The sequence below is a fragment of the Dromaius novaehollandiae genome, chromosome 4 (assembly GCF_036370855.1).
Source record: "Dromaius novaehollandiae isolate bDroNov1 chromosome 4, bDroNov1.hap1, whole genome shotgun sequence".
Taxonomy (NCBI): Eukaryota; Metazoa; Chordata; class Aves; order Casuariiformes; family Dromaiidae; genus Dromaius; species Dromaius novaehollandiae.
The window spans coordinates 78,315,103-78,334,457 of NC_088101.1; the positions used below are offsets into that span (position 1 = coordinate 78,315,103).

Here is a 19,355-nt window from a genome sequence, read left to right on the forward strand (position 1 = left end):
TCACAAGGACATGAGGAGAGTCCAGAAACGTGATAAATGGTCTTGTACCAGCTAATGAAAGCTAGAATAAGGCATTTGCAGAATGGAGGTGGGAAAGTGCAGATAAAAAGTCAAATAGCATGCATTTTATCAAGCTTATACCATGATTGGAATGGATATGGTGATGGCAGTGAGGGAAGGAGGAAAGAAGCGGGAACTGACATTTAATTAATTCCATTCCAAGGAGAAGACAACAACAGTCTGCTTTACCTATAACAGAAGCTAACTCATTGAACAGGATTCATATCAAAGTTGGGATCAATTCAAATAACTAGATCTGTTTCTTTGTGTGTGGGCACCTTCTAGGCCCTCCCTTCTCCTGCTCTTTTAACATACAGACCATGTATTCTCCTTCTTTACAAACCATGATGACTTCCCACTCTCAGTCTGCTAAGGGAAAGAGTAAAGAGTCTGCAAGAAGCCAGAGTCTGCTGATATTTCAGTAGTGGGTGATGGCATGTGGTTATTTATCAGTTAGAGATAGAAAACAAACAAAAATATTGAACATATTTTGAATTTTGAAGCCTTAATTATTAAGTGAATGCCTTAAATATCCACATGTCCTGTGGGAGTAAAAGAGCCATCAAACAATTTAAGCCTGTGAACGGAAGAAAGTAATCATGTTTCTTCCACCTTACATGGTTGCTTGCAAAATTTCTCACAGAGTACTTACACTGTGAATAAAAGGTCTCAAACAATTAATACTAAAATAAGGAAGATGGACAAAGGGTGATAGAACAGAACAGAGGATACCAACTCCATGACTCTAGAGAAAGAGGCACGAACTATTAGCTGCAAAAGCAAATTTGTTCCAGATAGAGTTCTAAGACTTGTGAAAACTGGAACATATTACAGAACAAAGAGTTTGGAAGAAAGAAAAGACTAGAACAAGAACATAATACACCTACCTCTGCTTTTCGGCGATTTTTTGTTTTGATTTCCTCTAGCTGCTTTTTTTCCTTTGGGGATTTGTAGGTGCTTGGAGGAACCTATATTAAAAGGCAACATACTCTATAATATGTGATATAAAACATTCCAAGTGACTCATGCTTGTGGGGAAAAACATATTCACCTTTACTGTAAAATAGGTGAAGTTATTTTTTTTAATACTGATTCTTTTCTATTAGTACCAGCATAGAAGATATGGACAGATTCCAGTCACCTGGGACTGCCCAGGCTTTTCAGGACTATCCAATATAATACACACACTGGATAAGACACCAGAAAGAATGAAAAATCTGAAACTAGTACAGGAAAGGCTAAAGATAAAACCTATAGGTCCTTTTGAGGGGAAAAGTCGCCAGAATGGGGAAACGTTCTGTTTGGCATCTCATGAACTTCAGTGTCATAGCACTGACAGCCAGATAGGGCAGCTGAATGAAGTTAAGCTGTGGAGCTCTTTGGCACTGCATGTTATAGTAGCTACAAGTTTACAGATGCTCCAAGAGCTCAGGGAAGAGAAATCCTTTGAGGGTTATTAACATGCCTAGGAAGCTCACTGTAGCTCAGGAAGTCTAAGAGCTGAAATGATTGGAGGTTAGGAAGGTAGCTGGATAAAGTAGCAAATATGCTCGTCCTGTCCCTGTACTGCTCCTAGATATCATGTTCAGCCACTACTAGAGAAAGGCTATTGGGCAAAATTGGCCTTTTTTCTGGCCCACTGTGGCTGCTTTTATATTCTTGTGAAGGGGGTATCACTGAAGATGTAGATTAAACATTTGGGGGTGCACAACTAAGAGGGCCTCCTAGCATTACTCATAGCTCTGTGAAAGCATTCACAGGTCAGAAAGTACTACAGATAAAACAACCAGGAAAGAATTATAGCCTGGCTGTCTTATGGCCCAGCAGGGAGAAGGGGGAACAGGGAATGTATGGTGTTGAGTTAGGCTGAGACTTCTGGGGGATTTCAGTATTTGCTGTTAAGCAAAAAGCTCTATTTTGTGTTACTCACAGCTCGTGTACTTGAGGAATAAATTTTGTCCAGAAGCAAAGTCTGAAAAAAGACTGGATGTCTCTTCCCTGTGTGGGTGAGATAGTCTGCCAGTTTACAGGACACCTGCTTACATATTTATCTTGCTAAAAATGTGCTAGCTCAATTAGAAGTTACAGAATTAATTTAAGAATTACTGGGAAAAATCTACAATCAGTATTGTACAGGAGGTCAGTTTAGGGAAAAGGGGATGCCGTGTAGCTTTCTTGGGCTATACAAAGCGCTATGCTTTGAAATACTCATGTACCTGATAAACTTTCCACTGCCTTTGCCCTTTGACATCATTGTCTACAGGCAAACAAATGCACAGAAAAAGCTAGCAATTAAATGCACTGGTGAGACTGCTCAAGTATTTCTATGAGTTTTTTAAGTGAAGTAGAACTTAAAGTATTTCCCAGCAGTATCTGAGAATTTTTATTATGCTATTATGGATGGAGAAATTAGAGCCCAGAGGACCTGCAAGGGGTTGCACAAGCAGTGAGTATCAGTGCATTTCACTGTTCTTCCTAAGTTATGTGCTTTACCTGCAAAACTGTACTCATCTGCCAGGGTAAGCTGAAAATTTCTCTCTCCTCAGAAACTGCTATGCTTATGCCATGTAATTTAAGGAGCAGACTTTTCAGTCAGCTTTGTTTCAGAAATGATCCTAGCCTTGTAATTTAGCCCTCGGATACCATGGTGATAATAAGTACCAATCAGACAGACAGATAGACAATACAGCAATTACCCTTTATAATAATAAACCTCCTTACAGTTGCTGGGTGGAAGAGGATGAAAAAATCACTATAAATAAATTGTAAATTCCAGCAGTAGAGAGATCAGAAAGGCCAAACTGTATCCATTTAATCCTAACGTGAACAAAAAAGGGCTGGGAGCAAGATGTTTCACGCTTGCTTTTCCCTTCTAACCAGTGGTCATGCTCACCTATGCTTTCTGAATTTCCTTATACTAGAAGTACCACAAGGAGCTTGAGGAAGAATAAAATGGCATGACCTACTCCCTGAGCTGACACCATGCATGGATGCGGAGAGCAGCAGAACTACAGGCCTTTCTAATGGGCCCTGAAACAAGTTGCTGCTGTAATGCATCCTCCTTCAGCTCTGGATAAGCTCCAGCCTTAACACAGACTAGTGCCTTAAAGGCATAAAGTAGTAAATATCCAGAGAATGGCATGTGATTTCTAAGAAATTCACTCAGTTTTATTTAACCACCCAAAAAATGCACAGAAGCAGAAATACCTTATATTGGATGAGATGAGGCAATTTCACAATGCCCAGAGAATGTAAACTTCAAGAAGAGGCATGAGGCATGAAAATATTATCCAAACTGATGAATAATCACTTTGAACTTTGGTAGTGATCACTCTTCTATTTTTTTTTAATTTACTGTTGTAAGATAGACAAGGGCAGGCTAATGCAATGCTTAATGTAATAAGAGCTTCTATTTTTATACATAACAAGATCATAAAGTTAAAGCATTATCTATATACTTGCAAACAAAATTCTCTTTATTGGCCAATTCACCCATGTAATTATTTTAAACAAGGAAGCAACTTCACCCATGAAGCACAGCTCAAATAATAAGGAAAATATCTAAAGCATACACTAAATTTGGATGAATGGAGTTACAATAACATATCTCATTGGGGCTTTTAATTTTTTTAACTACATTATAGCTTTTTAGAAACTCTAAACATAAAATAATTGCATAATCTTATTATTCTAGTGCAGTGCTTATATTAAAGGGATGGATTTTATTGCACTGTAAGTCAAGGCCAAGATATCCAAGGGAGTCAAAAGGTGTCCAAATCCATTTGCATGTTATCAGGTTAAGCACTTGTCTCCCTTTGGTTCCTTTCCAAATTCCAAACTAAAGTGTGTGTGTGTGTGCGAACACACATGTGTGTTTGTGTGTTCATCCATATGCTTGCGTGCCAAGGACACTGAAGAGACTTGATAATCTTTAGACCAAGAGATTTCATCATTAAATTTCTCAGTTAAATAACTTATTTTTGGAAGGCAGTCTGAGATGAGTGGAAAGGTGTTTCTCCTATTCACTTTGTCTCCCCCATTTTTGATGAGTAAACCTTGATTATCCTGACCTTTCAGGTCTATGTGACTGCAAGGAACACACACAGTCAGTGGAGGGTCCCAGCTCAATATAGACCACTGAATAAGACAACCATCCTGTCTTCTGCAGTGACCAACTTCTCCAGTTCTCTTCTGTGAAGGAAGCATGTGTTGAGTTTACAGGAGAGGAGTACTATCCCAGCTCCTGAACTCGAGGTACGGGATACCTCTCATCTTCCTCTGCATTTTATCTCTGCTGCAGAATATAATGTAACCCAGCAGGAAGAAACACTTGAAGTAACACTTCTATTAATCAAAACAAATGAATTTCACATAGGCATGCAATAGCTTATCAGTAGTCATTGCTCAAAATCCAAACACCTCCATATGAAATCACACAGTTGTTTCAAAGTCCAGTAGTAACTATGCCTCTAGTAATTGTGACTGCAATATTCCAGGCTAATATGCTACATGACAAGTTCTTTGGCAGATGAGTGAGAATCATGAGGAGAAACAGATACCTCATAAAAGTGACAATGTCATGAGAAAATGGAAGAGAATATTCTACACTAGATTATGGAATATAATCAGGAAGAGCCTTATTTTTGTGCATTCATCTCAATTACATACAATTCCCTACCATGCAGTAGCCAAAACTATGGCCTGCTCTCACTTTCCTACCTCTTTTTTGCCATCTGGGCTGTCTTTTCAGTCTCTGCCAAAAGTTCAGGATCTAAAATGGTGATGCTGGCAACAATATGGCAAATTAAAGTGAAGCTTAATTTGCTGAGATAGGTGCAGAAATGAGCACAGCATATGTCACTGCTATGCTAATGGTTTGAGATTCACACAAGCTTTTAAATTAGCAATCTTGGCCAGAATGTAAACCACATTTAGTAGAATCTTAACAACACAAAAGAACTTCAGTAAATGCATCTGCATTAAAGCGAATTTATTTTAAGAGGGGCTGCACAGCATAAAGGTACTAAAATGACAGCAATATGACTCATTCCTATACTGATTAAGTAGTTATTAAAAGCAGTTTTTCAGAGCTGGTATTAAGCTGTTTCAATGTAAAATCCCATTAACTATATAACATGTTACCATTAAATTGCTCTGCTATCCTAAGATATGAGTGGTTTCTACAAGCATTCAACACATATTATTTAAAACATGAAATGCTAATAGAAGGTCACAGATAATGCCCAAAACTATGACTTCCAAGCTCACTTCCCACTGCATTGAAATATAGATGATCTAGGATTCTTTATTAAGTTAGTCAGAGCAACTTGATCCCAAATCCTGTTTGCCTTATCCCAGTGACCTAACTTAAAATCAATGGTGTCCCTCCAGATTTATACCAGTACAACTGAATCAGAATCTTAAACAATTAGTAAAATAAAAGCTTAGCATTTCAAAGATAAAGTCTAGTCTCAATGATATGTGAGCAATAAGTTTAAACTAAAAAACATTAATTTAGGAGAGTCAACATTAATGTAAATAGCAAGTAATAAAATTCTACCCTCGAGGAGCTGCAAATGTAGAGTCCACCTCATCTTCACCAAAATTGCTTTGCCATTTATTTTAGTAAGAGCTCATCTACAAACAAATCAGTCTAAGTTTATAAAAACTGACATCTGAATATTCTTTTCTGATCTGCCTCAGTGCATTATTCTTGTTGATCTGTCAAAGGTTGCAGATTTTCTACAGTTATTTTGAAAGCAGCTATTAACCACATACCATAACTTTGTGCTCAAGAACACAGAAAACTTAGTATCTTACAAAGAATAAAAAAACTCACAGGTAGACTTTTTTCCAGTACTGGTATTGGCAGAGGTATAGGAATGGCACGAGGTTTAGGTACAGTCAAATTAAATTCCTTTGGCTGAGTGACCGTCAAAGTCTTGACAATGGTAGTACAATTACTTAATTTATCTGTGAGCTGTTCAATCACTTGTTGTACTCTTGGCTGCCATCTGCAAATAAAAAAAGACTTTTCAATTTTATTTCATTTTTTATTTTTTGTACAAGCTTACAATGCAGTATCTGAGTTTGGCACTGGTGTAAACACTATAATGCTTTCAGCCATGCTGTTGATTCCCTTTTAACAAAATTGACCCGTGAATTTATATCAAGGATTCAGCTGTATTGTGTTTCTCAAATTAAGGTATTACTTCACTTCTTGACAGATGCTAGTCTACTTTATTCAGACTACTAGAGGTGAAATAGCCATAAGTTCTGCTGAATAAGCAACTATGCTGCCAGTCCATTTTGCAGCAGGACAAGACTGTAAATCAGAAAAGCAGTTGTCACAAGCAAAGTACACACAGACAGAAAGACTACAGACAAACACTGGTCTAAGTATTATCATTCTTGCTGTCTGACAGAGCAGACATACATTAATCTCACAGCACATGCAATTCTAATAAAAAACTAGAAAGATGTAAGGAATTTGATAGAATTAATGAATGAAGCACCAAAACAGAATTTGGTGCCTGTGGGGCAGTTGAGATGATTTTGGTTTCTTTTTTTGGATTTTGGCTTGTATGAATGTTGGAACTTCTTACCAAGAATGATAAGAAGGTGTAGAGTCTCAGGGTAATACATAAACAAGTAAGTTATCACAGGGCTAATTATGGTATCAGCTTCATGTCAGTTATTCCTCCTCCATATATGTCCTTCCCTTAAGCATTATACTTGCAAGGGAATTTTCCCTGAATAAAAAACCAGCTGACACTACAAATTTACAGTAACATGTTTGCATCTCTGTTACCTTAGCTAGTACTGTCATTGTGGGATGAGGCTTAAAAGTAACTTCTGAAAATAGCTTTGCTCCATTAAAATAAATGAGACTCTTAATATTAACTTCACTGATGTTAGAAAGAATACAAAGATATATTTAAAAGAATTTAAGATCTTGAATTGATTAAAATGATCAGTGCATCCTCAGCCCTTTGAGGGAAGTTTCAAACCCAATAACCAAATATGGTCTTGAATGTTCTTGTACAGCTTACATTTACTTCTAGGCATAACGTGTGCTCTTTACACTGACTATAACTGAGTGTGAAGGACAGCTTCAATGAGCTTTTTATTAATGAAATATGAGCAGTAGTTTAAGCATCTACGTGCATGCATATGTACATATAAGAAGTGTATGGATGTGTGTGTATACCTCTATCTATATATTTATGTCTGTATCTGTATATTGTTGTAAGCATATTTTATGATTAGAATGCCTACACTGGAATATATTCAGCCAAATTCTGACTGCAAATATATCCCTGCAATTCCAGCAGAACTCAGTGGAATTGTGAGCATTGCATGCCAAATTTATATCACTGCACTTGCTAATTTGGCATAATCTAAAGAGTATGAAAGGGTTAATCCTACTGACTTTGATATGAAGGTTAGAAAAACTCTTTTTCAGCTGACAGAATTTGTAAGGCAGTTTTGTCTAACAATGTTTGCCATCATCTGTGGTAATCTATACTGCAATGAAGATGTGTTATTGCAGCCATATAGGTGTGCCAACTAATCTTTCTGTCCAGGGTAAAAACAACAGTGAAGAAGTGACACAATAGGTTGCAGCGTGACCTGAAATATAGCTACTGTTCTCCACATGAAAATTCTCCAGTTTGGCAAGGGCACTCGTGCTGCTGTATCACCTTCTAACCAATATGCGGACACACCCAACAAATTAGAGCATTTAAACTATTAAATGCTGCTGCAATCGCGTAAATAAAGAATAATTTAAAAAGGCTTGTTTACCTGCTTATCTGATTTGCTCAGAAGGGATTTTAGGACCATCTGCATAAACAAGGCTGAGCATAAAACCAGGCTCTGAGAAATTAAACATCTTTTTTGTGTGCTTAATGCTATACAGATGTTGAAGTGACTTATGAGGTTGGAATCTAACTCTAAGATAAATTGAACTCTCTAGTTTTATTTGGAATATAAATGTGGCACTGAGAAACACTGCCACATTCAGTGGCACTGAGAAACAAATGTGCAACAGCTGGGAAAGGACTTTTCTATGAGACAACCTTGCCTCTGGTTAAGTAAAAGGGATTACTATAGTCTCACAAAAAACAGTGAGGGTTCTGAGTGACTTCAATAACAGAAACACTTTGAAAGCAAACTAAATTTTCAGGGGAAGCTTTCAGCAGGTATTGCATTTAAACTTTGAGGTGAACATAGACTACTTAAGTACTGCTTACCTTAGCAATGGATCAATCCAGTTCTCTTTTACATAAAGAGAATCATAGAAATGACTCCATTCATCTTTTATCCATGTGTTCAAATTCAAGGCATTGAAGAAGAATCTAAGAAACTGATAAGATTAAATGTAATGAACTGAAGGTATAACGTATATGAGACTACAGAAAGATAACTGGTTTTACTACAAACACTGCTGAACTTGTAGGTTCTTCTTTATCCTGTTAGAACCGCTTCATGTCTTTGAGTCCTCTTTTGTGAAACATTAATAGATACTAAAACATTTTTACTGTCCAAAAAAATCTAGTGGTTACAACATGTGGGTGTTTTGATGCACCTTGAACTTGCTTCAACTATCATGAAAGAAAAGCTTTTATTCGAAAATAAAGTAATTGTAACTGCAATACACTGATTTTAGTCTAATTATACAATACAGTTTTAAACTCTGATATATCAATGGGCAACTCCTGATTATCTGTCGCTGGATGATCCACGATGCCCAGAAACATCTTGGGCCTGGCACTGCATCTGAATTAATAAGTGCCTTTCAGTTCCCTGGGAACTGGGAAGGAAGGACTGGTGAGAACTTTAGTAACTGCTGTACAATATGGTTTCTTGTTTTCTTTAAACATTATTAATTGGCATATTCACATTAAACTGAGAAGACTGAAATTTGGCACACTTTTACATCGTAGGGCTCTGCATGCTGGAGAAACAGCAACTAACATTTGAACTTTCTTTTTCCACTGGAGTTCACCAGGAAGTCAACCGCCTTTCTTTAAAACTTAAACTGTTCAAATGGCCTTTTGAAAGAGACTCTTGAAAAACAGCACTCAGATTCAGCATGTACCACTGATTGCGATATAAATTCCAAATGTGAATCTGAACTTTTTCATTAAAATTCTTAGAAATGAAAGTACAGGCAAGTATTATGCTGGAATAACCCCCAAAATAGAAAAAAAACTAAATAATATGGACATTATGGGACATGGTGGAAAGTAGCATGCAGACACTTGAGTAGCTCCAAATGGAGATGGCAGGGTTTATTAGTTCAGACTTGGCATTAGCCCTGTCTTACCTGTGTTGGTTTCCGTGGAGCCATGAAGGAGTTTGTACTCTGTGGTCTCCACAACTTTTGTTTCTGAAGGACTAGCAGGTAGCTTATTAATTCAGGTGCAAGGCCAGGCCCAATATGGCTCAGAGCCATGTGAATAATTCAGCAATAAATAATCCTTATTTGACTCTAGCTGTCTGCTAGTGGATGTTCAACAATTGTAGAAAGCCTGTTACTGGAAAACTATAGCCTCGGTGTAACCATTTCCAGGGAATTAACCTGTGAATTTAGTTCTGTTTTCAACTATTACACTTTTGGTAGGGTCAGAAGTCTAAGCAACAACTCAATGACTGAATGTATATTACCACCTTAGATTCGCATGCTTGTCTAGAAATTACTGTTCTTCCCCAAAACTGCAGATGCTGGTATATCAATACATCCTCCAAAAGAAGATACATTCACCCCTAAAAGCATGAATATAAACTAAACTTTGAATTATGAAAGAAATCGTTTTAGTGGTGCTTCTAGATTCAGTGGAGTTTGCTAAGTATATGATAAGGGAATACGTTTCATCTCACTGGTCAAAAAACTCATTCATTCTCCTTATGGAGGATCTTTCTCTGTAGTATATGCATGTTGGATTCCATTTTTCACCTGGCAGTTATTTGTACTTGTGCAATGTAGATACGAAATGCTAAAAGATGACAGAATTCATAGTCTCAAAGACAACTGATGCACTGCATATATACTACTTTCTACCAGCTACCATAACAAAATTTTATATCCACGTATCACAAGTTTAGATATGATTATAGAGTCAGAGGACCAGGGAGACATGCCCACTGCCATAGTATTCTTACTCTATGGAAGGCTTTGACTATACTCAGAATTTATCAAGAATATGGTTTTTAAACCAATTTAAGCAAGTCTGTATACAGGAGTGGATTGAAAATGAGCTGATAAATTAAAATTGGACAGATGCTGAGGGGAGAAGTTCGTTTCAAATTTATAGGTACTTAGAAAGTTCACACAGGAAGTTGATGTGAAAATACTGCAAGTTGCAATCTGTAAATCCTATAGTTTTCTTTCACTAGCTTTCTTCAAGCTGAACTCCTCCTCCCTCTCTGTATCCTCAGTTTTCCTTTTATGTAGCCTAGTCCATCCTTGCTGGCAGCAATCAGTTGTCTATTGCACGCCACATGGTACTAAGCCTCTGAATTATTGTTGTTTGAACTCTCTCTAACTGATCTTCTCTGTGTACGTCTTTTAAATACTTGCTTTAACTATGTACTTGCAATTACCTCTTCAAGGAAGATGAAACTATAATAAATCCTGATTAAAGGATACAAATCAGCTTGTCCAAAGCAGCCTAACACTTTATATATATATATATATATATATTTTTTTTTTTTTTTCAGATCGTTTAGCTTTTTAACAACTCAGGGATTTTTTGGGTTGCCAGCAGCTTACAGTTAGTGATTTCTAGTGTTGTCTTTAACAGCTGGCTATTATCCCTGCAGGCCTCTCACTGCAGCTCCAGTTATGTACTGGTCATTAACATTTCACACTCTGTTAGGACAAATGGGTAATTATGTGATTAATAAATGCTATGAGGTGTCTCTGTGATTTACAGGGAATGGTGAGCTGGGTAATCAAATATTGCTACTGTGATATATGCTTTAATATTCTGTGTTTTAGTCACAGTCCCTAGAGAAATGCTAAAATAAAGATGTGCCCCCATGCATCATGCCAGCAAAGGCTTTGAATGCTGCTCTGGAATGGTTGTCCAGGCACTGCAACAGCAATACAAGGACTGCAAAGGGCAGCGCAGGGACTGCCAAAAATCTGTTCTGACCAAGTCTGCCTGGGCCAATGTCCACAGTCTTGGCTTTGATAATCCATATCACAGATGGTGAATGTGGGAAGAACTGGACCCATGAAACCACAGAACATTTTTAATTTCTTTACAATAGGGACTTCTGTGTTTTGTGAACTGAATCATTAGGAAAGATCCCTTATATTTCAGTTTTGTCTTTGGCCACATGTGAACAGGTGGCATCCCTAACATCTCTGCTTTTATAGCAGCAGACTTCATCTTGAAGTTCTCACCAATTATTGTTCAGATGTCTGCTTAGGGGAATCACCGGACAGTCATTTTGGTAACAGCATTATTCTGCTTACTCCTCTTACCACTCTAGAGTAGTTTCTCTACTCACAGAGCATGATGAAACAGATTCACTTCTCCTTTGGGAGCAGTGGAATTATACCAGGAATGAATTGTACCCATTTTTACTATTTTAATTTACTCTGGTCATCATAAAACAGAACAGGATTGTATAATTAAAGACTGTTTTGCAGTCTTTAATTTGCATAGGTGAGCTGAATTAATTTGTTTTTTGAGAATTTGCACATGCTCTCCTAATATTGCCTTAATGTATTTTTAAATGGTGAGATTGTATAGATTTTTTGAAAAGTGAACCAAAAAATGAGAAGTTTCCTTGTCTGGGATTATCTTGACATCCATATAGTTATTTGCAGAGCTAAAATCTTTATATTCACAATATAAGCTTTTGACTCTGGAGGTAAGGAAGTAACTGAAAGCAGTAGCAGATTCAGTTCCCCCATACAGATCAGTCACTACCTGAGAATGAGATTATTTTGGCTGAACACACCCACAGCTATTAGGCAGTCAAGGAGGTTTCTGTCCACTCCTCTCTTCATTTGTTGATCCTTTCCCTCTTACTGTAGCTTAGTTCTTCAGTTATGCCAGTTCAAGTACCTGTAGAATTGTATCTTTCAACTGCAACAGAGAAATGAAGAGGAAGGCAAGAAGCTCTTAAGAAGGCTTTCCTACCTAGAAATTGTAATGGGTAATTATGCTTTGAGGATCCTCAATTAAAGTTCCAGAGAAAAGTGTCCTAGCATGGTCTCGGATCCTTCTGCTGTTATTTGAGTCAACTTTGACTTCTTTTGCCCACATGTCCTCCAGGGCCCTGATCTTTTCTGTTCCTACTTCATCACATAGCAATTACAATACCCAGTTCTTATATAGTGCTTTTCATTTGCAGCTCCCAAAGGTCTTTATAAAGGACTTCACTGCTGTTAGCAGCAATCAGAACATGAAACAGAACAAAATAGGTTCTTCACAGCTAAAAAGCAAACACTAGTCATTTTGCATTTTATACAAAGCAAGTATGAAATTATAAAGCTGCTTTCTTCAACTTTTTGTTTCAACTGTCTTTTCTCTAACATATGAGCCCTGAAATTTTACCACAAAAATAAAATATCATGCATGAATACTGAAAAACAAAAATAGGCTTAAATTAGCAATGCATAGCTAAGTTCCTTAGAGGTACAATCCTGCTAAGGATACAAAATTGGGTTTTATCCCATGATTTTGTAATTATATAACCATAAGGAATTCCTGAATGTATTTTTAACATTCCAAAATGAGATCTCATAATTTTCTGTTCAAGCATTATTTTTATGCCTGGATATTCTGCCTAAATGAAAATATTTAAACATGCACCAGTCATAGGGAAACACTTTGACTTTGATTAGAATGGATTCCATCATGCAATCCTTTAAGAGAAAGATCTGCTCTCACAAATGGATCTCATTCAAGTGATTAATCCATTTAATTTCATGAAGACTACTCATTATCTGCATGATTAAGATAATTCCAGTCAGTCTCTGATGTGCAGAAACATTTACTTTTTAATTAAGGTAAATCTATTCCAAATAAATAAATGTGAATAACTATTTTGCACCTCAACTGAGCTTGGATACGATAGTCATCAGAGGATATCTACAGGTCAGCATCCTGAAGGAGCATCTCAGATTTCTGACAACTTCAGGCTGTTGCTACGGCTGCAAATCTGCCTTCTGCTGTTTTTGTCTCTGTTGCTGGGGGACCAAATGCTGCTTCTAAATCCTCTGCTGCAGGTGCATTCATATAATCTAGCATCAGTTTGGAGACAAAGAACCTCTTTTGATATGAGAGAAGGAAACCTAGGTATGATGGTGGTGAGGGTCTGATAAGATACTTGAGCAAACAAAATTACATGTACAGGAAAAGAGTAGCAGGTGCAGAACATAACATAATGCTGCACTTTGCCATCAGAAGAAAAATTATTCCAGACAAGGAAGAAGAAATTAATTGAAATAAAATGTCAGGGCGCTGATGCTCAAGCCATATAAAGCCAGGTGAATAGAATCAACAAGATATAACTGCCATGAAGTGGGAAGATTGTGTCGCTAGCTATATGAGCTCAAGATGCATCCAATCCAGTTGCTTGTTTCTAAGATGTTTATCAAAGAAGGGGCTGGGAGAGCATTTTAGACAAAGAGTGATTTGTCTGTCTATCAGATTATGATAATTCTTCCCGCCACTTCTGTTTTTTCTAACAGTAAATGAAATACATCATTTTTGTCTCTGAACAGAATTAACAACATTCCATGGCAAGCGCATCAAAACAAAGTGTTTCTAAAAGCATTATACAGACAACCTAACTTTCTTTCTCCCTACATACTGTGCAGCAACTGTAGTCACGGAAGGGGCACTGGCATCCACATGAACATTTGAAGTAATCAGTATAAAGATAAACCTTAGCTTTTTGAGTGCTGATTACCAAAATTTGCCTATTTCCTGAATCCCACACTTACACAGAAAACTATACAGCTGTTATTCAAGCCCTGCATTTGGACACACTTTGAAACATCTGGATGATCAGAGTTTACATACGCTATGTCAGCAGTAATTTCATTTTTAGCCTATTTTCACGAGAAAACAGGGCTTATGAGAAAACATTGCCTGTTTATCCCTCTGCCTGACTGTCCTCACCACATAGGCTTTGAGACAATCAGCACTGTCAACCAGTTTGAAAGAGAAGCAAAAGATATTTCAATTTCTACAGGTTTCAAGAAAATTAGCAAATAAAGGAGAGAAATCAAAATTAGTGACTTGAATGAGGAAAAATGACTCAAATCAGGAAAAGGCAAGCAGAATTTTGTTGCTGTGCTTTCTCTAGCAGCAATGGATTGGCCAATTTCATATATGTTCTAACTGGGTATTCAGTACTTTTATAGCTCCAAACTAGCAATTGTTTCTTGGGAAGGAGAAAAAGGGATGGATGGGCAAAGGATGGGCAAATAATCAAAGTGGTACTGGATTGTTCAGCCAAAAAGGAACACAAATCAGCAGGAACCACAGGTTCAATAGGTTCATTGCTTATGGAAAAAACTTGTTCTATTGCCTTAAAGTCAGAGAAAGAACATGAGCAGAGCCAAGAGTGAGTACGTAAATTAGAGAAAACTGTAAATCATATGACCCGTAAGTCATGTGATCATTTTCAATTCTCAGATGCTGTAAAATACATTTTAACTGATCTTGGAATGAATATGAGCTAGTCAGTATGTAAACTGAAGATTTTTGTGACAGCAGAATACTGATTTCCTATAATTTAAATAGAAAATGACCCTAATTTCTCAAATTAAATTATGCTGAAAGTTGAAAAAAATCATCAGATTAATCAAACACAATGAAGAGACGGTTAATTATTATTTTAAAAATGTTTTATACTTTCATTACCTTATGCATTTTTGCAGCATCCAAAGATTTCACAATTCTGCTGAAGTGCTGAAGACCAAGCTCTTCTAGTTGAAAAGTGGCCAGATAACAAATAACTATCAAAAGATACATATATTTAAAACACAGCAGGAAATCTAAGAAACTTATACCTTGTAGTTGCCATGCTCTGAGATTTGGACCATTATTACAATTTTAAATAGTCTTGAATACTGTTTATACAGCTGGGCAATATAAGGCTTGACAATGAGAAGTTACAGTATAATGTTAACCTTACATTCATTATTAGCACTGGTGACTATCTTATGGCTCATATAAATCAGTTATTTGTCTCTTGAGTCACATCTAAGCTAGTGTAAATCTGTATAATTTCATAGAAATTATAATACCTGAGGATCTGGGCATTTACACAAAAAGCATAAAACAACTATAGTTATCTGAAGTCATTCAGAGAGGTCTTTCTGAAGCCTGCAAATGTCTGTTTGCCAAGCTGGGAGATCTGCCATAGCAGAGTGTGGTGTTCTGCAAGGCTGAAGGCAAGCTCTTGCAGGGACAGTGCAGAAGCTGTAAGCTTCACAGTCACCTCCTTATGCCAACACCACCGCTAAACTAAGCAGCTGTCAACTCCTGCTTGCTTGCTCCCCTCCCTTTTTACTTGCTGGTGTTTCTTCTCTTGGGCAAGTACAGTCATCCACACAGGCCAGTGAAACCTGATTGTGAATTCTAACCTGAAGCAGTTTCTTGATTAGTTCACGGCATGGCTGCTAAACACTTGTGGCTGCTAAACACTAAGAGAAGATAAGACATGGGGTCAGACGGAGCGGCAGTGAAGAGAGAAGGAGCAGCCTGTTTTTTTGGGTAGCAGTACCAGCTTATACACCAAATACCTGCATACCATATCTGTGCAATTCTGATGTTAGTCTGGCAAGAAGGTAGGGAGGAAAGGAGTCAGATGGCTCCTGAGAGACACGACTGAGAAGTTCTTGACAGAATTCTGTTTTCGGAAACAGCTCTTTTGATGTAACCAATATTTTCAGTATAAGCAAACTTACTCTGGCAAAATTTCATGTGAACAGGAGATGTAAAAGAAAATTTTGATAGCGAAGTTTTCAACATATTCTGTTTTAAACATTTTCAGAGTTGATAGTTCTTATTCTTCTGTTCCAAAATCAGAATTTGTTGTATATAACAAAAATGTTATCAGCACATATCATTTTAAAATTCAGCATTTTATTCGCTCTGAAGTTTTCTGCAAGTGACCATTTTGCAGAAAATTTTGTAATTTTTTTTATTCTGAATTAGAATGGAAACAAATTTGTAAATTGTGGAATTCTCTGGGGAATAAAAAACGCGATTCTTATCCCCCCCAATTCTTATCCCCTCCTCCAGCAAATACAGAGTTTGATACAGGGAGAGGCAGTCAGTGCTGTGAGATTTCAATGGACCTGTAAAGCTGAGGAGCTCCTGTATCAATCTTTATTTAACCATGAATTTGATCAATCACGCTTCACTTGCGCTGAAGTATCTTAGCTGCCACCAAATAGCAATGATCAGTAAATCCTGACCAATATGCTGCAGCCAAGTCGGTTTATTGCTGGAGACTTCAGTCTTGTGCTTCAGCATAGCAACATGTTTAAGCAGTCTTAGTGGAATATACATTTATCTCCTACAAGCTTTATTAAATTCAAATCTGCTCACACATAGCAACAGCCTTCATAAGCAGCTTTGATCATTTAAGTGTCAATGAAGCTTGGCAAAGTGAATCACAAGCAGCTTAAAAAACCCTAAGCCAATGACCTTAGACTCTCAACTTGTTGACAAAGGAAAATCTTCTGGGGTCTCCCCTCTGTCTATGATTAATAGAGGCCTTTAAGTAGACCAGTCCTGACAATCCAATTATAGCAACACTCAGCTTAAATGTATAATTTATGTGTCCTACACACTGAAAAACATGGCTTTGGAGAAATGTGGACAATGAAGCATTATCATTTCGAATAAACTCAGTATTAATTTAATTTTATCCACAGTAGTTTAGGTTCCTCTTAGTTTGATATTTGATGTAGATTTCTATACCTTACCTAGTACTGTGACAGAAGCAACTAGAATTCTAGTGAAAATTAATAGCTTTTAAAACATAAAATGTAAAGTTACTCCAATTAGATACATTTTTCTACTTTTCAAAGTGGACAACTTTAAATAAAATTGATTGGATTTTTAAAAGTGCCCACAAAACTTCAGAACATATATGACTTAGAGAACCAATGACAGTGTGATCTGTCATCCCAACTTCTTCAGGAAATTTATAAATCAACCTCAGTATATCTGAGTAAATGCAGTTTTTAAATTTAAAAATGCATTTATTAAGTAAATGCATAGCATAAAAATATTTTAAAAATGTCTCTCTAATGTACTTCTCAACTACTGAAATAACCTTGGGGATACTAACTACTCTGATTAACTAGCTCATACTACCAGGTATAGTTATATTATAACTGTCTCTAACTAACTAGTGAAAGGAAGAGAACTGACCTAGCTCATGCAGAGAAGACAGAAGTCTGCTTATGTCACTGTGATGGCCACTAATGAAGGCTGCATGACAGAAACCCAGGTATGGACAGAAGGAGTGGTATCGTCACACTATGAGGGTGTTCCTACTTTCCTCAGCAGACACAGCTTTGTTATACGGTTTTGTGTCTGAATGGCAGAGGTGCTAGATCTCATGGAAGAGAATAAAGGGAAGCCATTGACAAACATTTTTTAAAGTGACAGTTGAACTGTCAGAACACTTCTTCTAGTCACTGATGTTTTTTTCCATCTCTAAGTTACAACTAACCTAACCTCCAGGCATATTCTGCAGAACTTTCTTAGGTAAATATCCCATTAACACTTGTGAGAGTCTAGACTAAACACAAATTTCAGGATATAGGCTTTACATCGTAAGTGCATTGGAAAAGGTCCTCAATTTCATACTGCATTGAACACCATGACAATAATTCAAATGTAATATAATATTAACACCTGAACTAATAAAATAATATTTTTTAAAGTGCTCAGTTAAAAAAATTTGGCATTTAAAAAAAACTTACCCGCGTAGAGATTACGCTCAGAAAACAGGCAATGTTTCCCATCCCGAACAAAAAAGGCATTGACCACTACATCCAATAAGGATTTATATTCTATGCATCCAGCTAGTGTTTCCAATACAAAATTTTCATCTGTCACATTAAGACTCTATAGAGATACAAAATTAATGGTGATTAATGCATTCTGGAAAGAAAATTCTATTTGGGTGCAAAACAAGTACAGTCATTTTATGGTAATTAAAAAACATGGGTACTGAACAGCAGTGACGGAGGTAGGGCTGACACACGTCTAATACTATAAAAATATGGGCAGTCCTAACAAATTAATAACCCTTGTTAAGTAAAATGTAACCCCCCAAAATTAAGCTTTCAGTTAATCTGCTGATATATGCATTTAGTTACAAGGCCTTGATGTGTGAAAGCCAACAGTTAATGTAATGAGAATGTGAAGTCCTTGAGCTATGAACAATGATTAACTTAGTCAATAGTATGTGAAAGCTTCAATAAGATTTTGACCTCTGGTAGGAAATTTGCTTTATCAATAAAACACCTGTTCTATGCAGGTGACATCTGAGCTACCTGGGGAACCTAAATCTAGGGGAGGAGCTGGAGAGCAATTACAGAAAAGACTTTAAACTGCTACTCTAGCCTAATATGTGAGAGTGGCACTATTTTAATCTAAACTTGTGAGTGTCAGGATTCTTGTTAACAAAGATAGTATGTTTCTTATCCAGCTTTGCTCTCTGGTTACTCATAACGTTCGTGCAATACCACAAGCGAGCAGGAACAGATGCCCACTGCACTCCATTTGGATCATACCTCACAATCCCTGTAAAAAGGTTAAATACTTTTGAACCTTACAGAGTTTCACTCCTAATAAATAACCCAGGGAATTTCTGTTATTACACGAGATACACTTCCAGAATGAACCACCTTTAAAACACTGCAATAAAGTCTGTGGCCCAGAGCAGTTTGTCACTAAACTGAAAAATGGGAAGCCAAAGTATGACAAAATGATGGACAATAATGATTCTTTGACCCAAGGAAGTGGGTATAACACTTTGTGTGGAGAAAAAGAGTCATTTTTAGTGTCACCAGGATTCTAAGTAACAAGATATAGTAGGTTCATGTTCCAAATTAGATGGTGGAGCTCAGAGAGAGATCCAGCTTCGGCACTGAAGTGTTGGAGTCAATGGAACAGTTGTAGAAAGCTGGCTTTCAATAGGATCAAATCTTAAGTTAAAATTAGGTCAAGTTATTTTTGTAGGCACTAAAAATTTCCTGGTACCTATCAAAAGAGTAGTGGATATGCCTCAAC

General features: G+C 37.0%; 1 protein-coding gene across 2 annotated transcripts in view; it reads right to left on the reverse strand.

Annotated features, from left to right (window-relative positions):
• The window catches only part of CFAP99 (cilia and flagella associated protein 99), a 60,661-nt gene that overhangs the window by 25,736 nt on the left and 15,570 nt on the right, over positions 1–19,355 (reverse strand). Inside the window, exons 3-7 of one of the 2 annotated variants that reach the window (XM_064511519.1) lie at positions 18,041–18,185; positions 14,958–15,052; positions 8,316–8,428; positions 5,900–6,074; positions 948–1,028 (exon numbers count right to left, since the gene is read on the reverse strand). In XM_064511519.1, coding sequence (XP_064367589.1) covers positions 948–1,028; positions 5,900–6,074; positions 8,316–8,428; positions 14,958–15,052; positions 18,041–18,185 — 609 coding nt within the window. The remainder of the gene's footprint in view (positions 1–947; positions 1,029–5,899; positions 6,075–8,315; positions 8,429–14,957; positions 15,053–18,040; positions 18,186–19,355) is intronic. The other variant, XM_064511520.1, reaches the window with a different exon arrangement.